At 36.8% G+C, this 13,239-nt stretch overlaps 1 protein-coding gene and 1 pseudogene across 1 annotated transcript; both read left to right on the top strand.

Annotated features, from left to right (window-relative positions):
• Positions 1–427: 427 nt before the first annotated feature.
• Positions 428–5,544, top strand: LOC145635606 (protein yippee-like At3g11230). Its single transcript, XM_081686914.1, has 5 exons — positions 428–807; positions 3,874–3,917; positions 4,532–4,640; positions 4,729–4,784; positions 5,161–5,544. The coding sequence occupies exons 1-5, from the start codon at positions 712–714 to the stop codon at positions 5,258–5,260; spliced, it is 405 nt and encodes a 134-aa protein (XP_081543040.1). The 5' UTR covers positions 428–711; the 3' UTR covers positions 5,261–5,544.
• Positions 5,545–6,919: 1,375 nt separating this feature from the next.
• On the top strand, positions 6,920–10,612 carry LOC145636520 (protein FAR1-RELATED SEQUENCE 6-like; annotated as a pseudogene).
• The last annotated feature ends 2,627 nt before the right edge of the window (positions 10,613–13,239 follow it).

Below are 13,239 nucleotides of genomic sequence, written 5' to 3'. Positions count from 1 at the left end.
CTAGCTGACGAATAATCTATCAAACTCATTTAGACAATCCAACTTGCCTTTCAAAATTCATCAAATATAAAACACAAATGCAAGGTAAATGAGTTGAAATTCATTTTTTTTATTCATTGGACGATCCAAGAATGAAGTAAACCTCATATATAAACTTAAGCTCGATTAATAAACAAATTACTCAAGAACCAAGCTTGAATACAATCAAATCATTACTAGACAAATTGAGCTTGTACAAAATCTCAATTCAATATGAAACTTATATTTGAACTCGGACTCACCTAAATAAACAAACTTAACCACAAATAATTAACTCGAGTGAATGATGCTCAACTTGTCTCGACTCATTAACGCCCCATCTTTAAAACACGCAAATAGCCAACTAAGCAAACTTCATTTTCAACGAGTTAGGCTCCCATGTCATCATTGCCCCGTAAAACAAACAGGGAACAACGATCAATGCATATAACCTCCTTTTGCTCTCTTTCTCTCTCTTCTTTTCTCTTTCTCACACACAATTTTCATTCATTCATATCCCTTTTTAGTTCTACTTTTTTTTTTTTTTTTTTCTTGCAAAAAAGCGTGCATTGCATTGCATTTGCAAATACTTACCCCACATACAACTACTATAAAAGTACCAATTTATACGTTCAATTTCATCTCTTTGATTGATTTTTCTCTGCTTTTTTGTTAATCTGCAAAAGATTGATAATGGGAAGATTGTTTTTGATCACATTGGAAGGCCAGATTTATCGTTGCAAACATTGCCATACCCACCTGGGCCTCATGGATGATATCATGTCTAAGGTAAAATTCTTACTGTATGAATTATCTTTTAATTTTATGAACATTTTAGTCTGTTAATCTTTCATGGGTAGTTGCTAATTTGCGTTTTATGAATGCTGAAATCAAGTATTGTGAGATTTTCTTTGTGTTTGATTGATGGGTTTGTTGAATTGTTGAATATGTTTTTACGTTGTGTTTGATTGATTGGTTGGTTATATTATGGGAAAATTGAGGTTGTTTTCTTGTTCAGATTATTATTATTGTTATTGAAATGATTAGGGTTTCTTGTAATGATCTTGAATTTGTGATTGTTTTGAATGTTCTATTGCTTGAATTAGTTTGTTATGGTATGCATAATTGTGGGGTTTTCTTGAATCGAAAAGCGGTTCTTGGAACTTGGAAATTGAGCTTATACAAATGATGGGATGATGGGTGAAATATTTAAGCAATTTGGTGTAGACTGGACTATGAAATAGTACTCCGTAGGAAATAATTCAATTTTTTTTAAAAAAAAAAAGACAAACAAACAAACAAACAAACTTATGTTATTTCATGATCTAGACTGTCTACTTTTAATTGATTTTGATATCAAATTATGATGTGTTTAGTTCAAGAATAGAAGTAATAATCAAGGAGGCTATATAGGTGGCCGAGGAGCATTTTTTATTCAATTAGTGTAAGTTGACCTAGATGTTTATTGTTTAAAGAGGTTTGGTCAAGTTAATGGGATTTGATTCCGGTGATGCTTAGCAGCTTCTGTCAACTTATAAGGGTGTATATTATTATTGAAATAGTTTTTGTTTCATGGAAACACTATGAAGCAAGTGTGGCAACAATTTGGGCAATCTTTTCTTTGGCTAGTAAGTGTGTTAAACCCTTTTGTGATAGAAGTGTAACTACAGTAAGAAACTGATTGAATATTGAGGCGTTGGCCTTTCAGGTATGACATGAACTGCTTCTCACAGTTGCGTAGATAACTGTGTTATTAGGCATTAATGTGCAGGTGTTGGGTGCGGGTATATATCCAAATATTAGGCAACCCAAGGTTGAAAATTGTTCAGGTAGTGTTCTTAAACTAGGCACAGGTATGGGGATATGGCATTAATGAAACAATTTTTTTAATACTGAAAGAGTTTTGCATGTCTTTTCTCTCATTTTGAAAGAGTTTTGCATGGCTTTTCTCTCATTTTAGATTTACTTCTTTGCTAGCCCTAGTTATGATTCTCTTAAGTCATTTTTGAGCACATACCATGTGGTTTTCAAAATGCTTGAGGTGTTGGGGTAAAAATTTAAATGTCTGATAAGGATTGCAAACTTTTGTTTAACTGTTGAGCATCTGACAAGGATACGTAAGATGAATTGAAGATTAGAATTAATGCTGCAGAAAGATTTTCAAATAGGAAATATTTTAAGTGTTATTAGATAGAGAGTAAATTTTGTTTAAATACAGGCTAAAACATATTTGATTTGTATTATTGGTAGTTGATCTGCCTATATTATCTTTCTTTTCTTTAAAAATTTAAAATTGGGAGAAGGGGAGAGGGAGTGGGAAAGGCTTAACTGCTTAAGACTATAAGAGCCACAAAGGTCAATGGTATCAGTGTATGCCATTCTCCGTAAACATTACTCTAGCTGCTGGTTAATTACTCTGCTCAGAACTATTCTCCAATTACATTGGAAGCTTCTTGCTGGCCAGTGATCCCCAGCTGCTAAAAATGGCTTGGAGTGAAATCTTCTTATTTATAAAACCTTAGTTCTGCACTTTAGATCCTTTAGGATTGTATTTGAAAGTGGTAAATATGTTACATACGTTGTTCATGAAGGTCATAATTGAATTCCAAGAATGATATCAAACATCAGTGTTATAGAACATCAAATCTCTTCCCAACATGTTACTGAAGCAACTTTTTGTTGTGAATTTTAATGGAGGGTGTGATCCTAAGGTTTGACATTCTATACTGTTAGTACTCCAGAGTCTTGACAATTCTGCACCCAATTTTTAATCTTCAAGCATCAATAGGATGTTTCCAGGCTGAATTAGTAGTCTTTATGCTCTAAGGAATACCATTGGACACCTATGCTCAAAAGTCAAAGTTCATGGGTTTTGTTGGGCTTTGTGTTTGTGTACCAAAAAAGAATAAGGGAATAAAGGATGAGCAATAAAAGTTGGAATGATTCGACTATGGTAGCTCATATAGATTGTGTTTCAAATGAGTAGGAGGAAAGGATTCTGTAGGGTCTTACATAAACATTATTGCATGCATGTTTCTTATTAAGCTGGTCCATATACAAGCTTCACTATCAGTGATTGAGGGTTTGACTTTCAATGACATGCATTATTCATATATCCCTCAGTGAACCCTGTGCCTTCTTATCTTGTATAAATGTAAAATATTATTACCAAAAAATAATCCTACTGTTTCACATTTAAGTCTTAGAGTGCGTATGCTTATCATTTATCAGTGTGACAGTGTCCATAAATGTTCAAAAACAAGCTGGTTGAAACATCAATTGAAAATGGTCAGGCACACCTTTCTCCAGGTTTTATTGTTGTCAAAAAAAAAAAAAAAAAAAAAAAAAAAAAACTGTAGCCCTTTTACATGTAATGTTCAGGTTCAGATCATGATCATCAAAGAGAATTCCATGCTTTTGACTTTTGAGGCTTGTTGTTTATTGCCTTCATTCTTTTTAAGTGCCCTTTGTGCAAATATAGTCATCCTCTATCAAGTGTTTTGTTTTAAACATTAGTGCAAAAGATTAATTCTTCATATCATTATATCAATCATATGTTGCCCTTCCTCTAATGCAATTACTGTACAATTTTTAGAAGGAATATCAGTAACAATGACTCAAATTGGAAAATTTGCCTATTGGATTATACTAATATTTAGAATCATTAAACCTCTTGGAATGGTAAATAATTAATCTGCCTGCGTGACTTTATACACAAATTTGGTTTTCATCTAAATTGTCAGAGGCCAATTAGGATTTTGAGGGTGTTTGGTTCTCACATTTTATGTTTATTCTTTATTTCTTTCCTAGATTGAGAACATCGTTATCTAACAAAATGCATTTCCTCTGTTTCAGTCATTTCACAGCAGTCATGGCAAGGCTTATCTTTTTGCAAAAATGTAAGTGAATCTTCATTCCTAACTACTCATCTCTTTTTAGTGATGGTTTATCCCTTGCCAGTTATAGCACAGTTAGAGGCAGAGATAGCGCGTTCCTTTGCAGATTATGAACGGAACTTACTAACTCATGAAAGAATGCCCAGAGTTGATAGTATGAATTGATAGTCTCTGGGATCATAAAATTAGGAATAACATTTGAGTATTAGTCAAAATTACGTGTTTAATCTCTGAATAATTCAAAACTTTTCTAGTTGGATTGCAATGGAATAAATCATGTTTTCACACCTTTCACCAAAATGTCCTTTACTTTTAGTGTGTGGCGAAAGGCCAATAAGTTACCTTTAGGTTCCAAGGGTATAATAAGAACCTATTTGCGTTTAGGGGTGATGGTAATTTTGCGTGTAAGGCTCATTCTTTGCAGATGATTTGTTAGAGGTATCTGGCCATCTGGGTGTGGTATGTCATGGTAAGTGATTAAGGTCCAAGTATCATCACAAAGCATTTCAATGGTATTTAAACAATTTTTATATTATACTTGTGACTTTATTTTTATTTTTTTGATATTATTTTATGGGCTAGAAATAATGCTGTTTTGTGATTGTTCCTTGATCCAGTGTGAATGTCACTGTTGGGGAGAAAGAAGAGCGTCTGATGCTGACTGGACTGCACACAGTGGTAGACATATTCTGTGTTGGATGTGGCTCCCTTGTTGGATGGAAATATGTAAAATAACCTTCTTTGAAACATTTTAACATTTTGTTTCGGCAGTTTCATCCACAAGCAATCATCATCGAAATAATACTTATTGCAGGAGGCTGCATACGAGAAGAGTCAGAAGTACAAGGAAGGAAAATTTGTACTAGAGAGGTCTGTATATTACTTTAGACTTCAAAGCTGCTTGTGTTCTTCATAGACTATTGTTTGCTTCATTCCACAATGGCATGCTTTTGGACCAATCGCTCCATGAGTTCATATATGATGAAATATGAAAGCATGTGATTGACAGTTGCAAGCAATAGGTAATCTCAAACTATAAAACTGTGACATGCAAATATTGCATTTTATCTCAACCATAAATCCTCCTAATTCCCAAGTTCTCCAAAGTGCTCCCTTGTTGATTTCATTAGTCTCAAAATGCCCTAATCACAGATATGAAGTAGGCCTCCAAATAATAGCTTTCTGCTTCTGTGTTCCATTAAAATCTTTGTTCAACTCATGATATTTTGATTTTCTAATTGAACAGATACCAGGTACTGGGTCCTAACGGAAATGGATATATACCCGCACAGGTACCTCAGGCCTTGAGTGACACAGATAACACAGATAACACTGATGAAGGTTAAGCTCATGCAATTGGAGTACATGACTCATCTGTGTGTACATTCCTTAAACCATATCATAGCGACTCATTAATTGATGGTAGTCTGTAATCTCTTGTACTTCATAGTACTTAATATCGTTAGGGTGGGTAATTCTTGAATGCAGTAAAGTAGCCGCTGCTATGTTGTTTTTTGGTGATTAGCAGCCAATTGATTTTGGCACAATTTTAGTGCCCTCCTCTTCTGTATCACAGAGTCACAGGAGTATTATTTTTGCTATGTGAGCAAATAACATGTTAATTTCAAGATTTTGGCAATTTTTCATTGACTTGGGCTTTTCTTTGAAGTGCTGCATGCCTTTATAGGCCCACTATATTTAGGCTTTACTTTTATACTTATCCAGTATATCATGAACGCGACAATTATTGTTAAAATGTTAATAAAACTAGATAATTCCCGAGCCAATAAAAATTTAAGACATACATAATTACACATTCAAGATGTAGAACTTCAACATAGAAATCGAGAATCTTGATCTTAAACTTCTTTTGGCTTTGTGTTTGCCATACTCGTATATATTAAGGACCCTTTGGACTTTGATTTGTTTTGAATGACAATTTGTGATCTCTCTACTAATTTAAGGAGTATTTGAGGCACACATACTACAATCCCTAGAAGAGTTGTATCTCCCTTTGTTCATCGGTCATCATATAACAGTATCTTGCTGATGATTATGACTCTTTAATTAGGATTGTTTTTAGTTGTCCATTCCTTAGTTCATACAAATAGGAATATATACATGTAAATTTGGAGAAGTGTAAATTAAGGGTTGTTGGTTTATGAATATGAATAAATTCCAAGATACATTTTTCGGAGGAAATACAAGTTGATCCCCTTGATAAACGATTTTTGTTTATCAAGTGGCATTCTTGTAATTATTTTGTACGAAATAATAATAAACAATTGAAGGAGGTGAGGTGTCACACGTTTTACTGACATATCACATGCAAGTTGTATTTGACGGAACATCTAACGACCTTCTGCACTGCCGTTGATAGTTAACCAAGGTTAACAACCTAGAGTAAACTCCCTTTTCTCTTTCATATTTACTTCTCCCTTTTCCCTCTTCTCCTGCTCAACCGATTTTCCAGTTGATCCCCATAACATTCGACCGATTTTCAGCCATACTGGTGGATCACTATCGCATTGTTAAGGTATGATTTCAGAATAACTGCCCTTTTTGTATTTCTTCAGTAGTTCATACTTTTAGAAAAATAGAATTCAAAACTTGCTTGTTTATTTCATCAATAATTTCAGTTCTCCTACTCGCAAATTAATTTTTATTCGGGTAATTTTGTTAAGGTATGATTTCAGAATACCTAATTTTTGAATTGCTTTAGTAGCTCGGGCTTTTAGAAAAATTGAGTTGAAAACTTGCTTGTTTATTTCATAAGTTGTGCAATTGAACTCGCAAATTAATTTTTGAATGGCAATTGAGTGTGTGTAATTGTTTTTGGTTGTTGCTAATCTATTTTTATGCTTCTGAGTCGGGTAATTTTGTTTTGGCAATTGAACAGTTGATTGTGAAAATATGTTTGAATATGGGTTTTTGTGAAAATATGGAAACTCTAGTGATATGGAAAATCTAAAAATTGTGAAAATATGGGTTTTTGTGTGTCAAATATGGTTGCAGTGATCTGTTATACCATGGATGTGGGTGATGTTGATCTTGATCCTCCTGGTGTTGGTAAATGTATTAATTTGGTTGACGACGTAGTTGACCCCAACTTAGAATTTGTTCAAGATTCTGGCTGTGAGGGAAGCATGGAAAATATGGAGTTGAATCCGAGCTCAAACATGTGTTTTGAATCTGGTTGTGTGGGGAATGGGATAAGAATGGAAAATATGGAACTGTTGAACCCCAGCTCTCCTCTCATTGGATCACAGCAGGTTGTCTACACATCTCCTATACAGACAGTTCGCACTGTCCAGACTGTTGAGACTGTTGTATCAACTAATGTGCCCCTTGTTGAACCTCCAAAGGAGGGTATGGTATTCAAGAGCTGGGAGGACATAGAGGAGTACTTAAAAATGTATGCTTTTAGTAATGGATTTGGTGTAACTAGAGTGCAGGGTTCTTTTTCTAAGGCAACTAAGGAGCGTAGGGGTACTAGGTGGAGGTGTGAATGCTGGGGTCCCCCGAACATGAGGGCCCTAAGGGAGGCCAAGAAGAGGGCCAAAGCAATGGAAGTCGGTGGAACTGGTGGCAAGGTAAACGGTGTAATAGGGGTGGATGAGCTGAAACAAGGAAAGAGAAAGTCAAAAAAATGATTTTGTCCTGCAAGCATTTATGCAAGTGTTAACGATGCGGGTGAGTGGGTTATACGGTCAGCCGAACTAGAACATCATGGCCACAAACCAACCCCGACAAAGGCAAATCTAGTGAAAGAGTACAGGATGAAGCATTACACTTCATCTGTACGCAAGAAGCTGATGAACTTCTACGAAGAGGGTGTTCCTGTTAAGAAAATACATGGATGCTTGTCCCATGAAAAAGACAAACTCCCTAATGTGAAGGACCTAGAACACGAGGTATACAAAGCTAAGAAGTTGAAAATGGAAGGAGGCGATGCCGTAGCGATGATGAAGTATTTTGAGAAGATGCAAGCCGACAACCAAAACTTTTATCATGCACATCGATTGGATGAAGAAGGGCGGCTAAAGGATGTGCTATGGGTGGATGCTAGGAGTCGTGCGGCCTACAAAGATTTTGGAGACGTGGTATGTTTTGATGCCACGTACTTGACCAACAACTACGACCTCCCTTTTGCAAATTTTGTTGGCGTGAATCATCATGGTCAATCAATTCTCTTTGGATGTGCCTTGGTATCACGCGAAGATTGTGAAACTTATTCTTGGGTGTTTACGCAATGGCTAGCATGTATGGGGAACCGGGCACCCTTGGGAATTCTTACCGATCAAGCAGCAGCAATGAGAAGGCCGCTTGCAGAAATTATGCCAACAGCACGCCATAGATGGTGCATATGGCACATTATGCGAAAGTTTCCTGAGAAGCTTGGGAAATGCGAGTTGTAAGTGTATCCTTAACTTTTGTAAATGTGCATACTACAAGTATGTTGCATAACTATTGATTCCCCCCCCCCTTCCCTTAAATATGGAGCATCCTCACTTCTCATGATAAAGATCTGAGCATCTTGCTGGTAGTGTGCCCTCACAATTTTGGCATAATTTAGGCAGTGTTGTTGCTTGTTGTTGTATATTCAATCTGCCATAGATTTTTGTAATTGTGAATTCACTTATATTGCTACTACAAGTATGTTGCATATCAATTTATTCCCCCCCCCCCCCTCTCTCAAATATGAGCATCCTCTCTTCTCATTATATAGCAAGTAGGATCTAATCATTTGATCACCAAGTAATTAATTTTATCTTTACTTGCTGCTGTCCAGATTTGCTTGTTCTTGTTGTTGTATATTCAATCTTCCATATTCAATCAGCCTTAGATTTTTTTTAGTCTGATATGTATATTCAATCATCCATAAATATTTGTCAGGTATGCTGAATTCAAAAATCCTCTTAAAGCTCTCATTTATGAAAGCTTCACGGTTGACGAATTTGAGAGTCGGTGGCTTGAGTTTATGAAGAAGTATGGCCTGGAAGAAAACGAATGGCTATGTGACCTGTTTGAAGAGCGTCACATGTGGATCCCGGCATATATGAAGGAGTACTTCTGGGCTGGAATGAAGACTACCCAACGTGTAGAAAGCATCAATAGCTTTTTTGACGGTTTTGTGAACCGGAAGACTAAGTTGTATGAGTTCCCGGAAAAGTACAGTAAGGCTATGACTAGTAGGGTGAAAGATGAAACTGAAGTTGATGCCAAATCGACGAAATATGTGCGGCGATTAGTCAGTGGGTTTAAGGTTGAGAAAGTGTACCAGAAGTTGTATACTGATGCAAAATTTCAGGAGATTCAGAAAGAACTGTCAAGGATGATGTATTGTTATGGGCGGGAGGAAAGAGTGATTGATGAACACAATGTCCATTACTATCTTGAGGATAGAGTGTGGATTGTCCCGGAAGGGAGGAGCGAAGAGGTTATAACGGACAGAAGGCGAATTTACTGTGTCAGATTTAACCGAGTAACGAATGAAGTCAGCTGCGATTGTTGTAAATTTGAAACATTCGGTATTTTTTGCAAGCACTGCATTCGTGTACTAGATCAAAATCTTGTGTTCAAGATACCAGACAAGTACATCTTGGACCGATGGCGTAAGGATGTTGTTAGGAAGCATACTCGTGTTAAGGTTGCATACCACGATCCGTCGGATACAGCCGAGGTGAAGAGATTCAACAAAATCATGTCCGAGTTTGAGCCAATATGCGACGAAGCGTCTGCTGTTGATGAGGATACAGTACAGATGGTGCTTGCTTCCTTGTCAAAGCTAAGGATTGAAGTAAAGGAAAGGAGGAAGAAGTTCATTGCGCAGAATGGGGTTCAACTACTCCCTAGCAGACAGTATCCTCCCTCTGAAAAGGTTCCACAGGTGGAGTAATCACTCCGTCTTCTGTCACAAAACCATCCGCCGTGTATGAAGGATTGGTGGACGGTAGCATTCAGGAGGATGTAGAGTGGGTCGAGTTACAGCCAGAAGTCACTGAGACCCCAGTTGACACACCACCAGCAGTTAGCCAACAGGTGCTAGACCCAAAATCAAGGAAACGTCCTCGAGGAAGGCCTAAGGGATCGCGAAATAAATCATTGGCAGAGTTGGGGTATAAGAAGAAAAACAAGGAGGTAAAATCACCTGATCTGGGCATTCATTTCAACTATGACAGTATAATCTAACTTTTTGTATTTGTTGCTTGAACTGTGATTGTAGATTCCTGCCGCAGTTGATGAAACTGAACCGAGAGGTGATGAAATTGTTGCACCCACTCCAGCTGAGAAACAACCCATCCCCAAACGAAAGGTATATAACATATAACCAACCTATCCCAAAACGAAAGGCATATACCATATAAAATTGAAGTGTGTTGTTTTCATCATCTGGATCCCCTTTTTGATCAACAGGGTAGGAAGAAGAAGGCCGCAAAAAAAGGCGGTAATGCTGGTGAAGTTGCAGCCACCACCCCTACCTCTTCTGATGAAAGAGTACCTCCAGCTGAGAAACCCATCCCCAAACGAAAGGTAGATAACATATAATCATAAGTGTTTGTTGTATTCATCCATCATCTTTGGAAATCTGAATCTCATCCCTTGTTGATCAATAGGGACGGAAGAGAAAGGCCACTACAAAACGCGGGGCTGCTGGTGAAGGTGTTGCCACCCCAACCTCGTCTTTTGAGTTCTAATTAGCTGTGGCCCAAAGTTCTTTGTTATGTACTCAAGTCGAACTATGTAGCGTTTGTATTACTTGTTGTTGGTGGTTTAGGGACTATGTCATATTGGTAATTGCTTATTTTATGTTACGCATCGTAGTTGCTTAGATTAGGCTACAACCTTTTGAAACTGTTTCCGCATTGTTCGAACAACCTTTTGGAAATGTGTTGCGTTCAACTGGAGCAATTACATGCTTTAATTTCTGTTATTATGTTCGATGTAATAATCTTGATTTCATCTTTTTGTTTTCATCAGCAATTACCTTTATAACCTTGATTCATAACAAAAAAAAAAAAAAAAAAAAAAAAAAAAAAAAAAAAAACCTATCTTTTTTACCCTTCTAATTTCTTCCTTGGAAATTTTAGAGCGGGCTTTTGAGTTGGTCTGTCCATTTTGGTTAACTCAATTTTTGGGTTGGGTTGTCCATTCTAGTTTACTCAATTTTGGGTTGGGCTGTCCACAATATATAAACCCATTACTTTAATGAGACCCTATTTTCTGGACCAAAATCGTAGGACCAATTAATTAGGAGACTTGATCCTTTAATGCTATCTTGTGGACCAAAAATGTAGGACCAATTTGAGCAATTGTTTTAAACTTTTTGTGAATTTGAGCATATGCGCAATAATTTGAAATAAAATGCGATAATTTTAAGCCTTACACAATAGTTAAACACAAATTTACTAATATTTCACATCATAGAACATTTTAATAGTACAACACCCCTAATGATTATACCTACGAAGTACTACAAACTTAGACTGCTGTGGAGTGGAAATACTACAAACACACCACAAATGGAGCCACCTTGTCCATGGAGTACTAGATTTAACAAACATACACCAGACACACACCAGCTTATCACCTAAACCTAACGTTCGGTGGAAGCAATTAATAGTTTACTACACACATACACTCTAACACAAAAGCATGTAATCCACAACAAATGTGAACTCATACACTGACTTCCTAAAGTCCACCTAATGTAGACTTATTGTAAGCAAAACTCCATGGACAAAAGCTACTGCGCTGGCCGCTCACTTAGACTTGGGGATGCGGGATGTCTTGTTGTAGCGCACATTTGGAAGTGCATAGACCACACCATTGTTCCGAATCTTTGCCGACTCAATTGTCTGGTTTGGGGTTAACACTCGACACTGATTCATGAGCATGACCTTCTTAGGATCAAAATTGAACACGGTACCCCAGTGATGGTATAGGTTGCAAAGCTTTGTGTCGAGCCGGCCATCCACCTTCACTTTCTTTGGCTTGTCACTAACATCGGTGATGTAGAACTTCTTGATCAAGCTATTCATGTTAAACTTAGGATTCTGCACACGTTCACAACAATAACTATTAATTGAGCGAGGGGAATATTAAAAAATGATTTATACAAATTAAATAAACTATTAAGCTTTTTAGCATACAAATTAAACAAACCTTGTGATTTGCCACCAGCATGTCACCTTGCCTAATTCCCACATACTTAGCAATGTCGTGTGGAGAGATAACCACCCCAGTTCTTTCATTAGTCAAGAACATGTCCTTCACCTTGCAGTCCACTTTATCCGCATAATCCTTGTAGATATCTTCAAAGGTCTGGTTTCCCTTAAGTGCGTACATAACACCAAGATCACTCTTGTTGTTGCTTGCAACAACGAGGTAATGTAGGCTTGTTCCCCAGGGTTTCTGGTTGTTACCGCCGTCCAAATGCATCACTCCAACGGCCTCTTCAGCAGGTGGCATCAAGTCAGCTACACGTGGAATATTATCATCAACTTCCACGATCACCTGACGCCTACCCCTGCGTTTAGTGTTAGCCACCCCACGTCCACTAAACATCTGACGGCTCAGCTTGTTCTGGACACACCAGGGAAGGTTCTCTTGTCGGAACGCAGGGATGTTTGCATGAAGTGCGTCGAAAGCATTTTTCCTCAAGGTTGCTCTCAAAAGAGAACCAATCCTTCTCCTCTTAATCTCACTCTCATAAGTAGTTATCTTTCCCTTACGTTTGGCTACTGGGGACGAAGATGAGCCTCCAGTCTCGGAATTGAGGGACAGAGATGGTTGGGCCTTTTCAGAGGATTTCATAGTGGTTGTTAAGTGTTTGTAATTGTATTGTTGTGCGGTGACACTGTGACATTGATTGGGAACAATGTGGATATTTATAGTGATAACTAGGGTTTGCTAACTAGGGTTTTTTGACATAGTGACATTAGTTCTTTTCGAAGACTAGAATTACTTATGTTAATATAGCATTAGAATTTAAGTCTATACATTAATTTTATAAATCTATTTATTTTATAAAATTATTTTTAATACTAATGATATAATGTTTATTTGTATACATTATAATCTGAAAAAAATACTTCGGGAATGTAATTGAGGATTATTTTGCAACAACTGCAATAAAGAATTCAAATCAACTAATGATCCATTAATTAATTTTTTTTTTGTTAAGTTTTTTTTTTTTTAGAAAGAAAATTATGGGAGAATATTGATCCCAAATTTTTTTAAAGAAAAATTTCTAGTAAAACATGAGGCAGATAGTTGGAGCAGGTTGTCGTTGGTATTGCTCATAAAAACAACATTGGTGATG

Source organism: Chenopodium album, chromosome 6 (assembly GCF_948465745.1).
Source record: "Chenopodium album chromosome 6, dcCheAlbu1.1, whole genome shotgun sequence".
Lineage (NCBI taxonomy): Eukaryota > Viridiplantae > Streptophyta > Magnoliopsida > Caryophyllales > Amaranthaceae > Chenopodium > Chenopodium album.
This window is presented reverse-complemented; position numbering and strand designations above follow the sequence as displayed.